Consider the following 25,417-nt stretch of genomic DNA (forward strand, 5'->3'; position numbering starts at 1 on the left):
TCCACAGAGAAAGGGACACTCCCCCAATGGAGACTTGCTGGTTCTCCCCACCTCCTCCACCCTCAGACCTACCTTGCGTGGAGAGTTGCCTGACCAGTGTTCCCGCTAAGCTCAGTGCTTGGGCAGCCACTGCGGAGAGACTCAAGTGCCACCCAGCTGATTAGCCGAGCGCCCAAAGCCCTCAGCGTGTGTTTCTGTTGGTGGTGCACATCCACACATGCCTCAGTGTATAGAATAAAATGCATTACACACAGGAATGGAAAAAATGAGAGGGAATATTGCATCTGACGGTTTGCTTAGGTGGCTGCCATGTGCATCTCAATGGCCGGAGGATGAAGTCATGGCTCAGCATGGTCTAGGTCTCTAGTGGAGACCAGGCCCAGGAGCACTGGAGCATGCCTCCAGCACCCTAGGCTGGGCTGAGGCCTCCCCAGCAGAAAGGAATGGGATGGGAGAGGGAGGACACTTCCACCAACCACTTGCAACACCCAGGAGTTATATAGGCAGGGCCTTGGGTTCTCCACACTCTCCTACCAGTCTGGGCCCAGAAGGCAGCTGCTCTAGGAAGCCACAAGCCAGGTGCTGAGGCTTCAGGGACAGAACTCTGGACAGGTACACCCTACGGAATGGGGTGGAAGCTCCCGTCTGCCTGCCATGCAAAGGGGTCCCGGGCTCCCAGCCCTGCCAACAGACCGATTCACCTGGGTTCTAGCAGCGATAGAAACAAAGTGGCATCTGGGCCCTGTTGTGTGTGTCCAAGAAGACGAGTCTTGCCCACACTGGCTAGTCGCAGTGTGCCAGCCAGAGCTGGGGAAGCCTCCTCTCTAGGGCAGGGCACAGGCTGGCGAGCCCTTCCCTCTCTGGGAAGCAAACATGCATTTGCAGCAGGGGCTGGGGGTTAGGGTGCACTTTAAGGATTAGGACACTTCCCTGCCGGTGGGTAGCCTGAGTGGGTGAACACGGCTTGGGCCCAGCAGGAGAACTGGGCATGATCCTCCTTTGGCGCTCCCAGTTAGGCAGGAGTGTTCGGGGGCGGGGGGCGTTCATTCCGTAATGAGATCCCAAGACACATCCTGGGCAAAGGGGCAGCTCCTGCCAGGGAGGAAAGAAAGGAGGTGAAGAGAGGAGATAGAGAATAGGGAAGAGCTGGGGATGCAGAGACAAGAAAGAGGAGAGAGTGGGGAGGGGAGGACCAGTAGGTCAGGGAGGGCTGGGAGAGGGTGGGGAGGGAAGGGCCAGGAGAAGACAGGCTGAGAGTGATGGGATGAGGAAAGGGTATGGTTGCCAGCTGGTTTAACCAAAAATACCGAACATCCCCACCCAAAAAAAACCATTGGGGAAAAAATTCTGTTGAGGAAAAAAGGGGGAGGGACCAAAGTTGTTGAGGGGAAAAAAAGAGGACACCGAGAGTTGTTAAGAAAAAAAAATTAAAAAACAACCAAAAAAATTTTAAACAGCGTGGCCCCTTTAAGAAATGCTTTTGAGGCTTTTAGGTCCTAACAGGCTACCAGCAGCTGTCCACCATCTTGTCTTCCTGTTCCGGGCCAGACAGTTCCCCTGCGGAACCAGGTAAGCACCCGGTATTTTCGCTTCCTGGCTGGGAAAAAAAATCAGAAAGTACCCGACATTTTAGGCGTCCAGTATATTCTGAATTTTTTTTACTGGAGAAGAGGCGAAAATATCCGACTGTCTGAGTCAATACCAGACACCTGACAACCCTACTTGCCTGCACTCTACCTCCCACCCAGATGCTGCACCCCCATCCCTATCCCACTCACTGGCAGCCGTGTCCCATACATTGAACCCCTCATTTTGTCCCCACCTCAGGGCTTAAGGGGGTCCACAAAATCCACTAACTCCAGAACCCCAGAAAAGTAAATCTTGCCTATGGGAAGCCCTGAACCTCAGTCCTCTCTGCCCTTTCCCCTCACCTCATAGGGCTGGAGCACAAGAAGAGTGAGGTGTCTCAGTTGGGGGCCACATAGGTGAGGGTTGGGGGGTTTGGGAGAAATTTTTTTGCTTCTCACTTCTGTGATCTCCGACTGATTTTTCTGTGGGTCAGTGGCCCCTGTCCCAAAAAAGGGTTTCCCGACCCTGCCACAACTAAAGAAAATATTGAAACCTTTTTTGTTGGATATAAATTAATATTTTACTTTATTTAAAATGAAGTTTGATAAACTCACATGAGAAAGTTAAAATGCTTAATCTGTTTAATAATTTAAATTAAACCATTATCCCTAGCTGCAGCACTAGCAAAATGGCTCAGGCATAATTATGTATTTAACAGTGAGTTTCCAATAGTAACTGGTGGTCCACGGAAAGATTTGCAGTGAGCCAGGTGGTCCACAGGCCAAAGAGTTTGAGAACCATTGCTCTAGTACACAATGAAATTAATGGGGTTTTGTGAGATAATACTGGTGTAATGTAGTGATAAAACAAAATTATATTCAATGTAACACACAAACAATATTAGACTTAAGAAATGTTACATTTGGGTCACTAGTGAAAAATCAGGAAGTACCACAAATCCTATGAATATACCAGGAATGGCTCCTTTAGTAAAATATAAAGAAGAGACTTTCTTGATATAATACATCAGATATATTGAGCAGACTATATACATGCAATCTGTAGGGCAATATTTATATCTTCATTTATACTACATGCAAATGCATAATATTTGGTTTATCTTTAAAGATATAGTATACAGTAGGGAGCAAAAATTATGGAATGGTTAGGTCAGGATTGTAAAGAGAAAAGCTAAAGGTTTGAGTCCATTGGTGGACAACCTGTAGCCTGAGGGCCATGTGTGGCCCACAAGACATTTTGTTTACCATTGCTCATGCACAGGGCTGCCATACTCTGATGGTTTCCATCTGTGTCATTGTTTTTTTGTACCAGTGTTACTAAAGTGACATGCACATAAAGCCATGGCACATGAAGTGAGGTGCGTGCTGACTGCACACAACATTGACTATAAGAGCCATGTGCTCCCTCTGCATCCAAAGTAGGGATGTAAAAAAAAAAAAAAAGTTTAAAAAATGTACCATGTAACCATTAAAAATCCTAGTGGTTACACTGTTGCACATGCTGTGGGGTCTGCAGTGTAAGATTTATACCGCAGACCCCACACAACAGCTCCCGGCTGCTGGCCCCACTTCCGGGGAGCTGGCTGCCACCCCACACTGCAAGGTCTTATAAGCCAGCTGCAAGTGTGCACTGGCTCCCAGCTGCTGGCCCTGCTCCTGGGGAGTCAGCTGCACTGTGGGCTCTGCAGTATAAGCTGTTGTTTATCAGTTAACCATTTAAACAGTTACTAGCTTACATCCCTAAAAAAAGCGCTGCTATAGATCAATCGGCACACTCCGCACATTCTAAGTACAAAAGTACAGTTCACAAAACTACCCTATTACAGGAGACCGTCTTGTTTACAACAGTGTTGCAGTCCTCTGAGATGGAGGAAGGACACTCTTGAGGCCCACTCACAAGCCTTGGTCTCTCACTGCTGTTCTAGGCCCAAAGAATTCTGACAAACTGGCATTTAGGGAGCTATTCTAAAAAGTGTTTTGCAGTTAATGGATTATGAGGATGTTCTGGAACTCTCAAGATCAGAGTGTTAATTTCTCAGTTTCCTATCTGTGAAATAGGAAGAATGCTATGCTACCTACGCTTACTAACAACTCTGTAAAATAAATTCACTCAGGTTCATAAAACACTAAAAACCACTGCTGGAAGGTAATGCATCAGTGCAAAGTCGTATTGCCATAGTCATCCTTTATCTTGTATCTTTGTTTGGTATTAGTTTTTTCTTGTCTATATGAAGATACAACTCAGTTTTCTGAAATGATAAAAATGTGCTGTCACTTCTGAGTCTTACAGTAAATACAGTAGTGCATAGGTAATATCTACACTAGCATTCAAGCACCAGCTTGGATAACTAAGTGTGGCATTTTGTATAATTCCTGAAAAATGTTTTTTCTGGCAAATCAGAAAACATAATAGATTCCAGATGGTAAAAACTAATAGCAGGCAAAGGGTTTTATTACAGTAAAAACAGACTCAAGTCTAACTTGAACCAAACTTATTTTTTCCTAATTATTTTCAGTTGCTGCTCGTCTCTATTTTCCTGGCCAACCTGGGATCAGAAGTACCAACATACCATGACAAGGCTGTTCTTAGGATACTTCTGTCCTCACTGAAAATCTCAGGAGAAGGCTTCTTAGCATAACATTTTAAACAAAGTTTATCATAGTCATGAGACTTGGATAGTTCAAATAAACATCTACTTGAGACTTTGTTGTACTGAACTTTTTGAGGTTTTCCCAGCAATCATATGAATTTCAACCTCTGATGACTATCAGCGTAATTAGTTTAAAGGCTCACACTGATCCTAACAGTAGGAAAGCTTGTCTCCACCTGCAAAAAAAACCCACTGGAGGAAGCCATCAATACCTGTGTGACACACTATATCTTGGGGGAAGCACTCTAACCCCCATATTTCTAATTTTCATATAAACATGTTATGGCACAAAGCATGTCATGTGAGGTATCGTGGAAAAGGTTATGAATTGCTGAAACCTACTATTCTTGATCAATATGTATATCTGTACTGCATATGAAGTCTGAGATTATATGGTATGGTTGTCACTAAAATATGCTGTAAATTGGGAAATTAGCTTAGACAAGAGCCAGGGCAGGTTTCAAAACAACAGTCAATACTTACTGTACAGCAGGGGAACTATTATTCAATGACTCAAGTGCACTGAACTCAGCAATGCCCACCAGACTTGCCTTCTCCAACAGATGTACGATGGGTACAAAACCAAACACAGGAGCCCCATGCTTTGCCTTTCTCCTGCCCCCAACCATGCTGCAAGCAACAAAGACACTGAGGAAAAGACGGATGACACTAACAAAGGACTGGTCCAGGTTTCAAAGGTGAAATGTGTATACTGTGAAATGCAATATCCAGTGCAGTGAGAAAAACTGCTTATGTATGTGCTGCCCAGTATGATAGTCTAAACTCTCAACCCTGTGTGTTTATATTCTGTTTCTTTCTCTCGGTAATTAACTCTGTCTTTTTGACTATCACTTAAACATCAATCTTTTGTAGCCGGGTGGATTGATTTAAATCCATGTGACTTAAATCACCCAAAAATTTTTTAATTTAAATCAAATCAAATTTCCATTAATACTTCTTCACACATTTCATCAAACAATGGTGCAAATCTGATCATTAAAACATGTTAATTTACTGCTCAGTACAACATTTTACACATCTAAGAGGGTATACTTTGTGTAATTTTTTAGATAACTTGATTTTTTATAATTTAGGAAATAATACAGAATACTCATGTCAGAATACTTGTGTCAAGCTGCAGATGAAGTGGCAGTACATTAGGAATGGTAAGTACTAAATCAGACACACAAACACACCACTTATATTTTAGTAAACTGAATTTAAAATATTATATAAATGTTTCACATTTGCAATTGCAGCAGTCTCCTGAGTTGCTGGCTGATGGCTGTCCTTAAAAACTTTTTTTTTTAACTAAAATTTTATTAACTCTGACAAGCCCTCAGAACACTAAATGTACGTTGTCCTTAAAGCTTCTACAAGAAGCTCTGATCTTTCCCAATCCCCTAACATTTTGATGCAGATCTGATTCCAAGTTACCAAAAAAACTAAGACTGACTGTGCTTGGAGTAGGGATGTGAAAGGTTAACTGGATAACCAATAAGCATCACTCTTAACAGGTGATGCATATCGGTTCCTGTTAACCAATAACCAGTGAAGGCTGGAGCAGCTCCCCGCCTGCCATGGGCAGGGGGCTAATCCCACCCTGAAGGGGTCTGGAGCAGCCTTTGTCTGTGGAGTGCCCAGGTGCCTCGGAGGCAGGAACGGCTCTGGGGTCTGGATCCCACTTAATTGGTTAACCTAACATTTAACCAGTTAACTGATTAACTGGTATTTTACAACCCTAGCTTAGACTGCACTTTATTTTGGACTAAGCCCCCCCTCCCCACTGAAAACAAGTATAGGATGGGGTTCCTCTGGGAGAAATGAGTTATGCTGAAGTAAAATAGGTAATAGACTTATAGCATCACCATTATGGTCTGTGACCATGATATTCCCAAAATAAGAGGCAAGTATTATGTAATATAAAATAAGAAAATGACACAGTGGCAACTGGCAACTCTAGATTTCTATTAATGCAGCTTTCTGTACTGTATGCTTAGGTGATAGATTCTAATCCTAGCTAACTAATTAAGCCATAAGGATTAGCTAAAATAAGAATTTTTTTTCTAGCAATGTCCAACATAGCAAGCAGCTTAGACATTCACTTGTTAGATGTTAAATCACACTTAGGGTGTGTCTAGACTACAGGGTTTTGTCGACAAAAGTGGACTTTTGTCGACAAAACTATACTGACGTCCACACTACCTTTGAGTTATGTCGACATAACGTTGACAAAACTCAGCAGTTTTGTCGACGTATGTAAACCTCATTCTACGAGGAATAATGCCTTTTATTGACAGAGTTCTGTCGATAGAAGGCATTATTGCATCTACATTGTCCTTTGCATCCACACTGTTATGTCGACAAAGCGGCTTGCTTTGTCGACAGAACTGGAGGTAGTCTAGACGTTCTTTGTTGACAGAAGCTTTGTCGACAGTATCTGTCGACAAAACTTCTGTCGACAAAACCCAGTAGTCTAGACATACCCGTATAGTAAAATGGATAGAGTCTTGAAGAATGATAGATTGCACAGTTGATCCACATAATTCTTCAGACATATCCAAACTTAATCTACATCATTTTTCCCCAATAAGCAGATTTCCTTATGATGTTTCGTTCTTGCATCTAGGCTCTGCATCATCTTCTTGCACTGCTTACATTTAACACATTTTCCTTTTTCAACCAGGGAATTAATTTATTCAAAATATTCCCACATATGTTCTCTTTTAAACCCAGAAGCCAGGACAGTTTTCCCATGGCAAAAGTGTAGGGGGACATAGGAAGCTGTTTGTGTGCTGAATTACATCTTTCCTTTTTCTTTCCAGTCTATTCTATGGTTCCTTTCTATGTTGCCTCCATCCTGTCCTATATATTGTGACTCTGACTTTAGATAAATGTCTTAATTAACTCTCTGTGCTCAGCCCAGGTCCACCACCACATAAGCACAGAACAAAACCAATCCCACTCAGCCGGTGACTATCTTTGCACATGTTAGTCTGCTGAGAAACAGAATTTGAAGACCCAGAACTTTCAAGAAGCAAGAGCTGGTAGTTAGGCAGGACAGACTAGAGCCATAATTTATTTTTATGAGATTGTAAGTGTAGGTGAAGCAGGTTTGTGATAAGATTTAATAGTAACTGTTATTTTAAATGAAAAAAAATGTAGTATTTTATTGATGATTTTAAAAAATTTAAAAAAAACAATTTAAAAAATTAAATGTCACATTACCGAATTGGACGGAAGCAGCCAGATAACTGCTGCACCCCTAGGTGGGGGTGTTGGCCCCAGAAATTGGTATAAAAGGGGGCCATGTGGGGTATTGAATGGGAGCTTATTGTTTGCTGATTCTGTGTATGCTATTTATGTGAGTGTATAATGTCTGGGTGTGTGGGTAGGAATCTGTAATCTGTGTGGAAACTGAATATTTCTCTGAATGTGGTTGAGCATTGCTATAGACAGGCTGATTAGCGAGGCCCTGTTGGACAATGGCACTCGATGGGTCAAGGACACACCTAAAGCATGAGGACAGAGACCTAAGAGCTGCCAGCAGAGAGAGGCTGAGGGCCAGGTGACCGGCTGCATACAAGGAGAGGCCAGGAAGGAGGTATAAAGAGGCCATGTGGTAGATGCCATTTTGTTCTCAGCTCAGCACTTCATCCCAGAGGCAGCATTGCAGGGATCGAAGAGCCCGGAAGACCTGTGAACCCATCCTAATTCTAGGATGTGCAACAAGAACTTTTAAACCAGCAGCTGTAACATCTCTGCTAGAGCCTGCATCGAGGACTGGGAGATTCGATGCATGTAATGTATGATTCTTTAACAACCTCACTCTCATGCATTTCTTTATTGTAATAATAAACCTTTAGTTGTTAGATGCTAAAGGATTGGCCCAGCGTGATTTGTGGGTAAGGTCCAGAGGGTAAATTGACCAGGGATCTGTGGCTGGTTTCTTGGAACCGGACAGAACTTGTTCGGGGTAGGTGGGATTGGGTGTTAGGAACCCCACCTGTGTATAGGCCAGGGGCCATCTGGGGCACGGATATTGCTGGGGTGTCGGAGGGGTTTTGCTCATGAGGCTTCAGGCAGGCTGCTGAAGCGCTCTGTGGGACTGGTTTGTGGCCTGTGTGGAGAGGTCACCAGTCTGGGGGCTGTAAGGAGCCCCGGATTTGAGCGATTCGCCCTGAGCAGATGCCCTCAGCTGTGCCCAGACACGGCCCGGTCCGTCACAGCTGGTAGTTAGGCAGGACAGACTAGAGCCATAATTTATTTTTATGAGATTGTACGTGTAGGTGAAGCATGTTTGTGATAAGATTTAATAATAACTGTTATTTTAAATGAAAAAAATGTAGTATTTTATTGATGATTTAAAAAAATAAAAAAAAACAATTTAAAAAATTAAAAATCTGGGGGGGTTATTTTTTTTAAATCGTTGATTTTATCCACCCTATCTTGTAGTCAATAAACTTGTTTAACTGTTTCTCTTTACCAGTGATTTTGCCTAAAGTATCTAGTAATTTGCTCAGGTTTTACAAAGACTGGTGTATATATGCTTTCCATTGATGAAGTAGAGAATCAATTAATAAATCTGTCAGTATATTCCTGAGGTATAGTTATGGGAGCTGCAGGGGGATTCAGCTGGGGCCTTTCTTTGCGTGATTCATGTGTGGCTCTGGGAGCATTCGTGCAATATAGCTGGGTATGCTGTTGTGCTAAGTGATAACAGGGCTAAGGATATTAAAAAGCAGATAACTGACTAATCGTGTAATCAATACAGCTTGTATCGACTACACGATTAGTCGATAAGGGGTACCGCTGCAGCTCTCCATTTGAAATGTAGTAGGAGCCAGGCACCTCTTACTACATTTAAAATGCAGAGCCACAGCGGTCTGGGACCTGGCATGAGCCAGGACTGAGCAGTCTCAGTTTTCTCCAGGTCCCAGACTGCTGTGCCTCTGCCTCCCCTGCCCCCCTCCCCCACACACACGGCAGAGATGGTGGTGGTGGGAACCGGCTTTTAAGCTGGCTCCCCCCCAACACCAGCTCCTGCTTCCCCCCCTCCCTTGCTGCCTCTGATACAGAGGCAGTGGGGCCAGGGGAGCGTGTACTTGAGTAGTAACTCGACTAGTTGCTTACATCCCTAAACAGGTTCTGGAGGGCTTTGCTGCTTCTCACTATCCAAGCATTGTGAGAGACAGCCCAGACTGGCTGGAGAGTAAAAGGCAGCACAGTCCCACAGATTCTCTGGGGATCCTGTCACAACCTGCATGTGTTGCGCTGCCGTATTGCTAGATAGCCCCTTGCTGCGCTCCTGTGGATCCATATCAGCAGCTGACTCTGGAAGCCTTCTTACTGAGAGGCTCTGTTTCATGGAGTTCTCTCTGAAACTAGTACAGCTGTAAACGTACTTCTTTTCTACTGATTCCCTGTGGGACTGGCAAAGGGGAGAAAAATGTGGACCTAACCCAATGGTCCCCAACCTTTTTAAGCATGAGATCACTTTTTGAATTTAAGTGCTATCCAGGATCTACCTCAAACCCAAGCACTCTTGCCCTCCCTCCTTCCCGCCCCTTCACTGAGGCCCCGACTCTGCTCACTCCATCCTCCCTCCCTCCTCCTTACGCACTTTCATCAGGCTGGGGGGCAGGAGTTTGGGGTGCTGGAGGGGTTCAGGACTGGGGACAGGATTTGGAATGCGGGCGCTCCAGCTGGGAACTGTTTACCACAGGTGGCTTCTGGGTGGTGGTGCAGGTGGCTAAAGCAGGATCACCCCTACCCTGCCCCTGCACCACTCCCAAAAGCAGCCAACAAACACTCCATCTCTGCCCCCCTCTGCTCTATGGAGATGGGGTACAAGGTGGAGGGATGGACACCTTGACATCAGCACCTCTCGTTCCTCCTCTTCCCATGCCCTGCACAGCAAGCAGGAGGCTCCCATAAGTGAGGGGCACCGCCAAGGCAAAAGTCAGGAGCAATACAGCAATGATGAAGGGCAGATGAAGTGCTGGCACTTGATAGCCTCCCGGCCAAACCTATCAGGATCACCTGTCAAAGGTTCCATGATCTACCAGTAGATCCCGATCTACTGGTTGGTGATCACTGACCTAACCCAGTGAAGTCACTGAGAATCTTTCTACTGTCTTTACCAGGCTCTACATCGGATCAGAATTTTCGAAAGAGCTCAGCAGACCTAATTGGAGCCACATTCTGAAAACCGTGCATCTCCGTAGAGGCATCAAAAGAAGTGGCTGGGTTTTCAAAAGGGCTCTCTCCCTGTGTGCTGAGCACTAAAATAGCTCACCCTGAGCTATTCTTAAAATCTGGCTCCAAATATAAAGCTCACTCACCCCCTTCAGGCTCACAGATACTCAAGTCAGGAGAGGGCTTCCCTTGAGATCTGGGTTGGAGGCATAAAGAAAGTGGTCACAAGCTTGACCTTTCCGACCCTCAGCTTTCTTTCACAAAAAGAACCTCCATTCTCAATGTTCTTGGCAAGTCTCATCAAATACCATTGGCCAAAATGCTTTCACATGAGGCAGGATTTGAAACTTGTCTGACAATGCAGTCACAACTCCAACTGAATGTTTAAACACAGGGCTGCTATCAGTTTCAAACTTTCAATGCTAGTATACCAATCTCACAGTATTAACTAGGTTTTAAATGTTAATAACTAAGTGACCAAATCTTAAACTAACAACTCTGGTCAAAACCTGTATTCAATTTATTTTCTTAGAACACAATATCAGTTTAAAAATTACCTTATCAGCTGCTAAGGTAATTTTTAAAGTAACAAGTGTAAATAAATCAAGTCTTCATACCATTTTACAAAAGTAGTGTTATTAAAATATAGAGCTGGCAAGGGCAAGCAGATTGGCAATGATTGCTTAAGTTTATTAAATTTCTGTGCATTAAGATTCCTGTTTGTTGCTCAACAGTTTGCCGTTCCACTGGAATGGCAAACATATTGATTTCACTGCAGTTTTGGCAAAATGGGAATCCTTTACTGAAATGATAAATTTGCTCATATTCTGATCCAAATATAAATGGCTTTAATGTCTCTCTCTCCAACAAAAGGAGCACAAAGTCATTAAAAGCTATGCCTGAGCCCCCCAAATCTTCAGAGCCGCTTTATATCTGTAGATATCTGCACCCCCAGATATCTGTGGCTCATTTTTGTGACTACAAATGCAGATACAATTTTTGTATCCGCACAGGGCTCTATATGCCACATCAAGACTTATTCCCTCATCCCTGATATCAAGACATCTTGCACTTAAAGTGTGTAATTAAAAACATCCCAGTACGCTTTATTTTTAAAAAATACACTGTAGCAGCCCAAAAGACCATCACTGCCATTAGCTGCAGTATTTCCAGCTGTTACTGTAAGTGAAAATTAGATTATTTCACAACATCAAATGGCTGTGAAAAAATAAGTATTGCTCAAAGGACTTTTCAATTACCCACTTTTAACATATATGGGCCAAATTCTCATCTCACTTATATAGACACATCCCAATTAAGTCACTGGGATTGTATTAATATAAGTGAGAAGAGAATTTGTGCCTGGTCCATGTTCTAGTCCTGTCAATCAGAAACACTGAATCCTATTTCAAAGGCAATCTACAGTGTTCTCGGCCAAGGATTAGAGACAATACCATTGATCCCAGTGCTGTTTGCCATCAGACAGCCGAAGAATAAAACCCACACAAATAAAATAGTAAGCTATTTAGACTCTACATTCTTCAGTCCCTTGACTGCCTTCATTCAAGGAAACCATTGATTTTTGTCGGACAGATTGTCAGTTTCATAAACAGAAACTAGCAGTAGACTATAAATGAACCCTGATGATAATTTTCCAGAAAGCTTTCTACAAGGGAGCCACTGATTTTTATTTTCTTTGGTCGTACATTAGTTCCCAAAATTAGCACTTTTTAAGCTCCATTCATTTTCTACAAGGAATAAATATAGAGAAAACCCTAGATGAGATTTTCTGACTTCAGAAAAGATTGTAGACTGATATTAAATCAGAGTAACAATGTTCATGTTAAAATTCTGATGCACTATAAAGTATCCAGAACTCAGATAATGCCAAAACCTGGGTAATAAGACTTTCTGGACTGAGGAATCTACTGTGCCCCAGATTCAATTTCAAGCACTTTTCAAATAGCAATATAGTGTGTTTTTACGTCTTGTAGCCATTTATATTAATGACTGAATACTGCATCACACAAAATACTGTATGTTTTGATGAGTATAAGTTACCTTACATTTTTTGATAATACTTCAGAATATATTAGAAAATGTCTGGTAGTACAGTTCTGTAAAAAAATTTAGTCCAGTAGCACATACTACAGATGTCAGCTAAAGTGCTACAGGAAAGCATTTGGCCTTTCACATTTGCTAATCGTGACTCTTCACAGAATGATATTCTGAACTGGAAAGAACACAGTTTTAGTTTGGATGATCTTGATTGGGGCGGGGGGTGGGAGAGGAAATGTATTCTATCGCCCTTTACTGATTTGAGCCATGCCTAGAAGAAAAAAGAAGCCAAGCAGTGGTGATGGACAACTGTGCATTGTTAAAAAGGGATCTCCCAGGATGTTCAATTATACCAATATATATGAGGCCTTTTAATACACCCAACTTGAAAACATGAAGTAGATACAGAAACACTTCATACAATTATTAGTTTCCTTTCAACATCTAGATTATCTGGTTTATTTGCATGTTGTGTCATTTCAGATTAATAGTTAAGGCAAAGTGAGAGATTTATGGCAGTGGTTTTCAAACCAGAGGTCACGACCCGGTACTGGGTCATGGAATATCAGGCACTGGGTCTCACTGCTGCAGGGTGATCAGTGGGGATACTAAAGCAGGCGTCCTGACTGTCGCGGCACCGCAGACTGTGCACCCCAGAAGCAGCCAGCAGCAAGCCCAGCTCCTGGGAGGAGGAGGGAAAAGAGTGCACTGGGCTCCGCACACTGCCCCTGCCCTGAGCACTAGCTCTTCACTCCCCCGGGCTGGGAAGCTGCTGCTGGCTGCTTCTTTGGCACAGCACAGTCTGTGGTTCCAGGACAGGCAGGAAGCCTGCTGAAGCACCCCCATTGCACAACTGACCACGAGCCGCTCAAGGTAAGTCTCTCCTTCTCCAGCCCTAACCTCCCCAAAGCCTGAGAACGCTCCTACAGCCCAAAGCTCTCATCCTCAGTCCCACCCCGGAGCCCCCACTCTAGTGAAATTATGTTGGGTCACGGATATTAACAATTTTTGCAGCTGGGTCATGAGAAAAACATTTTAAAAAAACACTGCTGTATGATACCAATTGTTTGCAAATGAACATTATGGGTTTTATACACATGTAAATAATAATTAGGGAGAACCAAAAGGCTTATAAACAGTATGTACTAGGAAACTATACACCTACTTGAATTTGCTACGGTGACCAATCGGAAAATGGGCAGTCAGGCCTTGTGATTGAAATAAAAGTTCAACCTATTGGTTAGACTTATGTCAAGGAACATGCTGAGGGTCAGAAGCCAAATGCCAGAGCCAGTGTGTAACCCAGAATTGTAAGCCAAAAGGCAGAGCAAAGGATCAAGGCCAGAGGGGAACAAGGTGTGGAGCAACCTTTCAACAGAGCAGGCCGTAGGTGAAGCAGGAGCAGATTCAGAAACAAGCCTAGAGTAGGGGAACAGGCAAGTACAGCGACAAGTGTGATACACATTGAGTAGCTGCTGATCTGCTGTGGCTTATAAGCAGGTGCTATGGCTACTCTGTCATTTTTAAGCAGTGCAGTTGTATGCACTGGTTACGTGGCAGCTAAATTCGTCAGGGAGCAGACCAACACCTAGTCCTAGAAGGGCGAGCCCTTGCCAGTTATCTAGAAGCAGTGCATGGCACAATACAGTCAGAAAAATGTAGGTTTCACAACAAATGCCATTCATCTCAAAGGCAGGAAAATGGAACGATACTAGGCCACTGGATGTTTTCAAAACCACTTCAGCAGAGCCAGTCTTAGGGGCAGGCGAGCTGGGCGGTCGCCCGGGACCACCATGTTCAAGGGGCCGCCAACAGAGCCGGTCTTAGGGGCAGGCCGTGACTGCATTTCAGCCTGACCTCTCAAATCCTCCCCCCAGGTTTCCCTTATTACTCAAATTTTTGTCCGCTATTTTTTTTAAACCATCTGGCAATCCTACAGGTGAGCCAGGCGGTTGCCCAGGGCCACCAATTGGTTAGGACCAGACCTGAACTTCAGAACTCTGTATGATGAACAACAAAAATAGCTGTCCCAGACATCACAGCCTCAACAAAAGCAATAGGTGTCTGAATCTCACATCCTACGCCAGGAACAGGAGGTAAGTTTAGAAATAATTTAAAAGGAAAGGCTTCAGAGAAGTCCATGCGATTACAGCTATGGACTATGGGCCAATCTCATCAGCCTTCTGTTTACAACTACCAGTAAAGTCTACAGCAAGTACCAATGCAAAGACAGTATGTGAGAAAACACAGCAAGCCAGGTGATTACGGTGTTGCTGTAGGTATAAGGGAAGAGCAAATTTTAAACCAATACATCAAACACCTCTGGATAAACACTCCAAGAGAAAAGATGAGGTATGTTCACACTTTATGCTTCGCTTGACAGAAAATTAAAGCAAATCAGAGGGGCAATCAGACACTGAAGATGAATGGTGTTTTAAAAGAGACAGAGTCTAAGATAATTTTAGACCATACGCATGATTGATAATATGTCTCTATAACCAGCAGTGTAGCAGTGCATTTCTCTGCACAAGTAGTTTTGAAAAGTCAGACATCATTACATCAGTTTGTGTCCACATTGCATAGAACAGTGCACTGTTTGTGCAATTACAAGAACTGTCCTAGCTAAAAAGCAGGGTGAAGTGAAGATGTTTATACAAGTGAAGGAATAAGGCACAATCAAAAACATGTTCTTCCTATATCATATTTTCAAGGCAAGTCCAAAAAGCTTGTGTGTTTAAGTATCTCTACCCTAATTTTTGTTAAATCCACTGAATTCAGTTAAAAAAAAATTCAACAACAAAAAATATAAATACAATGAATGATTCTTCATTAAACAGGATAACAATGAGACAGGCCTCATTCTGAGAGAACTGGAGCATATTGTTGAGTGACAAAGAAAGCATTGGCCATGGTTTATTAAGCAGGAACAGAAACTTATGCCACATTATTTCAAAAATTACACCTTTCAACAGCATATCAACTTTTCAACATGTCATGACAGGGCTAGGTACAAATCCAACATCTGTTGGAACTACACTCACAACCATCTGTTCCAGAGGTATGAAGGTTACCAAATGTTACATTTTTTGCAATCTGAGTTTATTGCAAACATTTTCATTGCCTTACTCTATCCTTGATGCCCTTACACAATATCTGAATTCGATTAATGATGTTATTGCTGGTGTCAATTAAGGATGTAAGCGACTAGTTGACTATCCGATAAGCTTATCGGATAGTCGATTAGTGACTCAATCTCTTTCTCCCCCCTTGCTGCCTCTCTCTGATGTTACATTAATCTGAATGTAACATCCTTAGTATCAATTGTAATTATTACATACTGTAACAGTCAAATCTAAAATTCAAGAGAAAAACAATGGAACTTGGGAGGGTTGACTATGTTAGATTTAATAACCACTTTTATATAAGCTACACAAAACTGAAATGTATATAGTGTATGGAGGATGCTAAGTGTATGCCATACACAAGAAAGACACAATCATTCTAACCCTGATATAATCCCCAAATACCAAAAGCCTCTTATAGGCTTCTGCTTTTAGAAACTCCCCAAGGTCACAGATGCCCTGACCCTGGGAGATAGGCAGCCACCACCAAGTTAAAAAAAAAAAAAAAAAAAAAATTTCTTCTTGAATCCAGGAAGAAAGCACTTTGAACTTCTTCCAAAGGGGTACCCCAAGCTCTTTTGCCACAAGAGAGCTTGAAAAAAAGAAAAATTACAGTCTCTAATAGCTGACCTCTCAGTATCAGGCATGCATACACAAACCTCCTATTATCTTCCAGGACACAAGAATCAAATCATAGCCTTTTTAAAAAAGCTGATTTTATTTACAAAACAAAAGGTAAAGCATACTTGGTTGCTAAGTGATTTAAAGCAACTGAAAAAAGAACAAATTGAAACACAAAGGATTTCATCCCCGGGATATAGCTTAAAGTTACAGCATATGGGGGGGGGGCACGTGGATTTAGCACAGAGAAGTTTAACCAAACAACAAAACAAATAAAATAACCTGATTGCATCTAAATAGACATTCCTTACCTACTCGCATATCCGTGTTTCAAGGTCCAGTCCATTTTGATGCCCAGTATTTTTTGTAGGCATGGTAATCTTGCCTGGCTCAATTCATCTTGTTCCCCCAGCTCACACAAAGAAAAACAGCAGGCAGGTACCCCTTTCAATTCAAATCTTAATACTTTCTTCTCACTGGTTCTCTACCAACACTTTCTTGCTACCTGGATTTAACCCTTTGGTTACTGAATGCTGGGATGTTCAGAAAAAGCCAGCACTCCTCCTACCCATCACAGTTCCAACAGATCTTTTTCAATAATTTATATTAGAAACCAGATGGCAGCTGATGGTCTTGTTATGGTCAAAAGATGGTTTCTTGGGTAGGGGTCTTACTGTTTAAATGGGCTACCCTGTGTTCTTGAAAGGCAACATCAACAATCTTTATCAACAATGAATGCAATAGGTCTCTTCCTGATTTTCACCAACTGTGAAGAACAATGTTTTGGCTCACAAAACAGTGGATCACAGCTAACAAAGATAAGATAAAGGAGCTCACTCAGTAGTCTGCTGCCATTTCTTCACACTTATCTTCTCACTAGGTTAATACCTGCTAAATAAATTCCAGTTCTTAGCCAGTTCAACTAGGGCCAGAACTTTGCTTCATAAAAGTCCGGTTTTCAGTCATCCGTGGCATCTCTTGCATTTTCTCTTGATACCATTCTCTTACATCTGCATTATGGTCTCCATGACTAACGACTAACTGCCATTTCAAGTAGCACTTTGAAGGGGTTACTCTCTCCCCACCTCTGGTCTGACCATTCTTTAACTTCCCCTTGTATTTATTCAGACCATCATAAACTCTTTGTAAACAGGGATTTGCTCTCTTTAAATCTTCTGGCCTCATCATTAGCAACTACTGCTTCATGCTAAGAAGTCATATGTGAGCATAGGTGGCTCTTCACCCCCCTACTTCTGCTCTCTTTCAACATTAGATCAACTTTTCCACACACCACAATGACCACTTCACTAGAGCATGTCTTCAACTCAACAATGTTCAATTTCTAATCTCTCAGTAGCTGTTTTATTTCCCTCACACCGCCATCTGATTTTCTTCAACACTGCCCACGCGCTATGGCCCCTAGTCCGTCATTCGCCATTGCATCCTGCTAATGGTTGTGTTGACTCAGCTGTTCATTCACTTTGCTCACAGAGCTCATCCACTACATATTTGCTCTCTCCTCCTTCAAACTTTGCCATCTTCCTAGACAAGCAATACTAATTCTCCAACCTCAGTGATTCCCTCTTCCACAAACCTAGCAGCCTATTCACTAGTTTTAACTCTCCTTAAACCCTCCCCTTCAGGTGTGTTCTCTTCCAGACAGATTATTGCCAGTCTTTTCAGAAAAAAGATTGAGCAGATTTGACGTGACCTCATGCTCCCTCTCTCTCCTGCCTAAAACATTCAACACTTCCTTCTACTCCTCTCCCTTCCTCTTCTAACTCTCCTCCCCTCTCACTGTTTCCTACACCTCACAAGGCAAACATGCATGGTCTCTCCATCCTTACAAAAGTTTTATTTCCAGTTCACTCTCCAGTTACCCCCTCTTCTCCATTAACTTAACTGACTGCACCACCTACAATTTCCTTCTGCTCTTTCCCTCCATCAGCTCCATACTTGCTCCCCATTCATAAAGCTTTTCCTCCATTTCACTGAAACCATTCTCAACAAGTTTTCCAATAATCTCTTCTTCAGACCTCTCTCACTTCCCTTTAGCTACTCTGAACAGCATCACTCACTTCTTCTTACTGTCTTGTTCTTTCTTAGTATTCATGACTCTGACCCCTCATGGTATTCCTACCTCTCAGAGCACTTTATTTTCACCAGCTTGTCCTTCTAATATCCATTCTCAATTAGCCTCACAGGGCTCCCCAGTTAGTCCTGTCATCATTGCCAGGTAGTCCTCTGGTCTAGGTAATCTCATTCCACTCACACACATGCAACTACCATACTTATGCTGATGATTCACAAACTGCCTCTCCAGACCTGACCTATCTCCTCCTAGCAACAACTTGATCTCAGTCTGACATCTCCTAATGGATGTTTTACTATCCATTTAACAAGAAGAGAACTGCAATTCACATCATCTATGTTTATTCCACTGCAAACTATCAATTGACAAAGATTAGGCAGGTGGCTAGCACGGATTACCATATTATAGGCTGAGCTGGCATCCTTCTGTGTCTGGGATGTGTCTTTTGCCATCCCAATAAGACTCCACTAAAATCTGACCATGTTATAAACTTTTGAAAAAAAATTAGTTTGAACATGCTCACTAGAAATGTATTAGAGATTATCAGCTAAATTCTCAAACATTCAATCCTTCACAACTTCCATATGCTTGCTGGACTGGGTATGCACCACCCCCAAAACACAACTCAGTATGATCCAGCCCAGAGCTGCAGAGAATGAGAACTTTTCCTGCAACCACAGTACTTAGCTGCTGTGTCCCTCTGCAGCAGCAACTGAGAACAAGGGACTCTTGCTCCTGTGCTTTCAGTTCCCACATCACTAGCACCTGGCAGGGTGGAGGTGGGAGACATGATCATCTAATTCAAAAGCAGGGGAAAAGAGAGATGGACCTCTGGGGGGTGGTAAGGGGAGAAGAGTGGGATATGAAACCCTGGGACAGAAGTGAGAAAATTACATTGGACAATGAGTGGAGGGTAAGGGTACACCAGGACTGGAAACCAGTAGTGGAGCGGAGCAATCAGTCAGACTGCACAAGCAATCTGGGAAGGACAGAAGATTGTGAAAAGAGGACAGATCTGGGGAAGTCTAGCTCAAATAAAGGATCCCAGGGTCAGGAGACTGGGACAAGAAGTCTGGGTATGGAGACTGAGAATAGTAGCAATAAAGGGGAGGAAACTGAGATTAAATGAGGCTCCAAGGGCTGGGGAGAAGCATGTCAACAGACTGGCTGGGCAAAGAGCCTAGGATGAGGCACCAGGAACGGCAAGCCAGGGAAGGAGGAAAGTGGAGTAGGATGAGGTGCCTTTGGGGGAGCTTTAAAGACTGACTAGGGGTATGTCTACACTACCCTCCTAGTTCGAACTAGGAGGGTAATGTATGCATACCGCACTTGCTAATGAAGCCCGGGATTTGAATTTCCCCGGCTTCATTAGCATAAGCGGGGAGCCGCCATTTTTAAATCCCCGCTGCTTCGAACCCCGTGTAGCGCGGCTACACGGGGCTCGAACTAGGTAGTTCGGACTAGGGTGCCTATTCCGAACTACCGGTACACCTCGTTTCACGAGGAGTACCGGTAGTTCGGAATAGGACCCTAGTCCGAACTACCTAGTTCGAGCCCCGTGTAGCCGCGCTACACGGGGTTCGAAGCAGCGGGGATTTAAAAATGGCGGCTCCCCGCTTATGCTAATGAAGCCCGGGAAATTCAAATCCCGGGCTTCATTATCAAGTGCGGTATGCATACATTACCCCGCTAGTTCGAACTAGCGGGGTAGTGTAGACATACCCCCCATGAGTAGACCAGGACTGGGAAAAGGAAGTGGAATGCTGGGGTGAAGAGACAGGACTGGGGCAGGGGCAGATGGCACCAGGCTTTTGAGGAACAGAAGCTGAAGTGTCTGTGACTGCGAGAGAAACTTCCCTTTCAGAACAGGAAATGGAACCCACGAGTTCCCTGTCTCCTCACTCCTTTACTGTGAGCAAATCTGTCAAACCCACCAGTAAAGTGCCTCCTCTCCCCGACCAGCACTGCTCCACATAGAGCAGAGGGCCCCACACCATGGAATGACCCCTCAGGGGCATGAAGGAATGTTCACAGGGCCATGCCCAAGCCAATCCCCCAGGGAGTAGAGAGGGAGAAGTGGCCAACCCCACTCCATCCTCAGCCCCACTCTAACCTCAGCCACAGCTCCACTCCACTCCCTGCTCCGTTCGTCCCCAACCCCACCTCAGTTCCAGCCCCACTCCCTGCTCTGTTCCAGCCCAGCTCTGCCATCCTTCCCTCTTCACTGCCAGGCCAGCTCCACCTCTAGACCAGCTCCTCTCCCACCCTCAGTTCTGCCCCCAGCTCCATCTTCAATCCAAATGCCTCTGCTGAGCCCACTGTGCAGTAATGGAGTGGGGGGCACAGACCAATTCCATTACCGGTAAGGCAAGATAGAAAACATCTGGGCACCGCTGACATAGCGGATGCCAACCTACTACAGCAATCAATTACTGCATTAGCTCAAGTGGCAGAGGCCTCTGCAGTGAATCTAAATGTTCCAACCCTGCTGACAATTCATGTGTGTGTCAATATGATGCCACATGATGGAATTTCTGCTTTTTGTTTTTAGTTTGCTTTAAAAAATGAAAAACTATTTTAAAACAATATTAATAACATTACAAGTCAAACATTCAAAAGTTAGGAAACACCAGATCTATGTTTGTTCGTGCAGACTTATTTCTGTCCCCTGCTATGACAGGATAGATGGGTACTCAGCTATTAAATATTTTGTTTGTCCTGATTGCACGAAGTGTAGCTACATGGCTTACTTATGACATACTTCTCAAACCCTACTCTGAATACAAAACTGTTCATTTCCTCGTGGGCATTTCTATGCATTCATCACAATAGGAGCTGACTGCTCCACAAACATCACTGAATTTCTTTCCAGAACAGCCCTGTTAAATGAGGTAGTTTTATTATCCCCTTTTCACAGACAGACAGAACATAGAGATTAAGATGCAGTGTTCAGTAGTTCTGAATACTCAGTTTGTGATACCTAGAGCTGATTTGTCAGAGTTATTAGCATTATATGGCACCTTTTATGTTCAAAGCATAGCTCCCAGCATAGCTTTGAGTAGTTAGCACTTCAGCAAATCAAACTTCAGGTACCTCAGATTGGCCACCTAGAGAAAATGAGGAATGCCCAATTCATAGCCATCTATGAAAAGTTTGCTTTCCATGATTTGCCTATGGCATCAAATATGAACTCTGTCTCTTTCTCAATATGCTTTTAACATTCTGCAACCAATGATTGTGAAACAAACTATAAATAAGTCTCCTTCATTATATAACCCTCCTCTCTACACCAGACCCATCCTTTATGATGAAACAAGGGGTCCTGTGGGAAAAATGAACTGTGATAATGTAAATATGGATTGTATCCTAACACACATGCAAAAGGGGCCTGAATTATAAATTTGCACAGGCATTTCCTAACTATGGAGTGCAGAATTTTGCAACCTAACATTCTTTAAATTAGGGATGTAAAGATTTAACCGGTTAACTGGTCAGCATTGCCTTACCAGCATGCTTACCAGGGTAACCGGTTAACCAGCTGGGTAGGGGGACTGCTCCAGTGCCCCACCGCTTTCCCCATGTATAGTGGGTGCGTTAACCAATTAAATCTATAGTTTAACTAGCTAATAATTTACACAGGATTTTATATCACTACTTCAAATATAATGTTGGATATATTTATGCTATAGTATTAATCTTATGTTATATATCAGACACCTAATCCTACAACACATACACTCAATCACCTTTTCATTCATTACACCCAGTCGTTTTTAATCTAGATTTACCTTACATGTGCTCAACTTTATACAGCGTGAGTGGTCTTATTGACTTCACTGAGACGACTTACAGTATGTCAAGTTAAACATTTGCAAAAGTTTTTGCAGTTATCAGGGCCTGAGACTAAGATCTTCAGGGCAGATAATGTCTTTTACTGTGTGATTGTAAAGAGCCTCTAGCCATTCATGGAGAATGAATAAATAATAACATGCCACCATGATTAATTTCATTCACAAACCACATTTTAAGCATACACTAAGTCAAAGGGTTCCTATCAATTGAAATTGCATTCCTCGGTCTGGCTAAGAAGCATGGATTATAACTGCTACTGGCTGGTAGGGATTAAAACTCCCAAAGACTTGATCAAACTTGACTTTAACATCAAATCAGTGCAAGTCTTTGAATTTTCTGCTTTCTGGTATCAAAGCAATTCTTTAATTCCAATTATGAAAGCAATACAAATATTTTAATATGTTCAACTATTTCGCATTAGATATTTGTTTTGGAAACTGCATTGAAGTTGATATAGTGGAACTGCAAAGTAAGCTTTATTTTGTCTTACATTCTGCAAGTCTCAAGTTCCCATATGTATTTATTTATATATATTTATTAATAAAATATAAGAATAAGGGAATACTCTTCAGGCATGTAGGCCTAAAACTAGCTGTGGTTTGGTTTGCAGGCACACTATTTCCCATCACACCACCATCCTTCCACAAGTCCATATTGCATTCCTAGTCTCTTCTCATGAAAAGGGTGTTGAAATATACAAGACCTCTGAATTGGAAAGTGGCAGAAAAACAAAATTCTTGTATATTTCATTAGCCTGCCTACTCATAAGAAGACCAGACACAGAGTAGAGAGATTAAGACACACACACACACACACACACACACACACACACACACACACACACCTTCAGATCTGCCTTCCAGAAAAATGTGATTTTTAACTTTTGCATCGGTCAACTCTGTCACTGTCCCACTCATGGTATTTTTCATAATGTTTTGTAAAATTTAACCCTAGTCTTTAATGAGGCAGGCCTTTCTTCATTATGTGACAAATTTTATTTAGACTGATTTAATAAAATACTGCTTACACGACAAAGAACACAACAAGAAGCACTAGAAGAAACAATTTGCATAGCCAAATAATCATGAAATGAAAGGTGATATTTCTAATACGGAAATACTCAGAAAGCAAAATATATGCCAAAATAGCTCCATTGCCATGTGGCATGAGCTTTAGAAGTTGAAACCCACACACTTCCCTAAGTAAAACATGTTGCACGTGAATAGATTTTTTTTTTAAATCAAACACACTCAGAAGAGCAAGAGCTGTAAGCCACAAATAAAATATATAAAGGAATTTTTTACTACTGGCATGACATTACCTTCAAAGTGATGCTGCATCAATACCTCTCCCTCCCTCTCTCACACACACATGCCTTTATAGATAAACGAAAAGTTAAAACAAGCTTACATTGCACTCAATTAGGTAGTGTTTGAATGCAGATTTGAATTCAAATAAGACCTTTCAGAACATTTTGAATATCCACTTAATATTCCAAAGTACAGTTCCTTGAGGTTTGATCACTTGCCACAAAAATGTAAATGTGTTATTTCCCATCATGAAACTTAGAGCATCAGTGGTCTAACTGGAATCTTTAGTATTACAAGATACTGATACTCTGTAAGCAGGTCGTTTTTGTTCCTTGCTGCAAAAATGAATCCAGATTGTGAATTTTACCTGCCGCTTTTCATGGGATTATGTGTTTGCTTTCTTATCAGTGATCTTCAAGTTAAATAATTTATTTTGCATGCTTCAGTAATGGTGCTTCCCCCCTCATTTCAGTATATTTTCTTTTTGCCTTATGCCTTAAAATTAATTCTGCCTTAAAGCTTGTTTTATTTTGCCACTTACACAGATATTCAAAGTTTACTGAGATTTAATGCTCCTTTAGGCATGCCAAAAAGTTTGTCTCTGGGATTGTATAAATTCATCTGGCAATCTGTCTGGTTGGCCATCTGGAGAACATTTCAGAGCAAAAAGCATGGAGCAAAACCCTCCAGTAAGGACAACCCTGAGCCTCCTGAGACTTCACTACGTGTCACTGATGACTCCTGCAAATAACTAGCCTTGTCCAATTTTCAGTATTGCACAACTCCAAATACTCTCCTGCGCCCCACGTCCAAATCGCATTAAAGAAACATTTTCTTGTTTGCAGTCAATGAAGTGGCCAGCCCAATACCTGACCAGTGTTCTAAACTTTTCTCCTTAACAAGGGGGAGAGAAATGAAGGGGAGCTGCAACACCCAGAAATAAAATTAAAACCCTGTTTTCTGGATGAGCATAAATGCAGAAAGAAAACAGGACAGGCAGGAACCCAAAGCTTTGCAGATCATCTGTGCTGCCTTTATAAAAGGCAGCAAGAAACATCTGGACTCAAGCAGCCCAGCCCCAGCCTGGGCACCCTGTCAGGGGATGCAATGTGCAGCAGTTGGGCAGAAAGTGCCGCGCACACTGACCCGATGGAAGTTGCGGGCAAGGCAAGGGGACGCGGGGGACTGACCCCAGCGCACCCGACACCCTATTTTTGACACTGCCCTACAATCACGTGACGCTCTCCCTTCGCCGAGAGGCCAGCGCCGCCTCAGTTTCCCCCCTTGCCCTCTCACCTGCAGTCTCTCCGTGGCCGGCTGCCACATCGCTGCGCCTGGCGGGTTGCGCGGGGAGAGGCGGACGCTGGTGCTCGCGAGCGGGGGGCTCAGGGCGCCAGGCTCGCTCACATCTGCTGGCGCTGCGATCCCGGGGCAGACTCCAGCGGCTGCGCGCCTGGGACCGGGCTCCGCGCGCCTCAGGCACCAGCGAGCGGGACGCAGCGCTCCGCCGGCGGCCGCCCCTGCTGCAACAGCAGCACCACGGCCTCTGGCCCCGCCCCCGGCTCCGCCCCCGCGTCTCTCCCTCCTCCCGCCGCCCAGACGGGCTGCGCACCGGTGAGCCCGGCTCCGGCCGCTTCCTTGGCGCGCGCCGCGGCTCCGCTCCCTGCAGGCGTGGGAGGCGGCGGCTGCACCCAGCGCGCAAGCACTGGGGGGGGAGGTTGGCATGAGACAGGCACGTACCGCCGGTGGCCAGCCAGTCTCCGTAGCCGGCTCGTGGGAGCGTGGGCTATGCGTGCCGCCTGCAGCTTGCCCAGAGCGCGCCAGGGCGGCCAGACTCACCGCCCACCTTGCCGTGCACGACCCTAGGCCCCACCTGGCTGCAAGGGAGTAGGGCGCCTCTGTGGGCTGCACTTTCAGGGCAAAA

General features: G+C 43.6%; 1 protein-coding gene across 2 annotated transcripts in view; it reads right to left on the reverse strand.

Annotated features, from left to right (window-relative positions):
* Window positions 1-25,109, reverse strand: part of PID1 (phosphotyrosine interaction domain containing 1) — a 171,758-nt gene extending 146,649 nt beyond the window's left edge. The window contains exon 1 of one of the 2 annotated variants that reach the window (XM_025182996.2): window positions 24,790-25,109. In XM_025182996.2, the coding sequence (XP_025038781.1) occupies window positions 24,790-24,819 (30 nt within the window). In that variant the 5' untranslated portion in view covers window positions 24,820-25,109. The remainder of the gene's footprint in view (window positions 1-24,789) is intronic. The other variant, XM_006119881.4, reaches the window with a different exon arrangement.
* Window positions 25,110-25,417: the final 308 nt, after the last annotated feature.

The sequence above is a fragment of the Pelodiscus sinensis genome, chromosome 10 (genome assembly GCF_049634645.1).
Source record: "Pelodiscus sinensis isolate JC-2024 chromosome 10, ASM4963464v1, whole genome shotgun sequence".
NCBI lineage: Eukaryota > Metazoa > Chordata > Testudines > Trionychidae > Pelodiscus > Pelodiscus sinensis.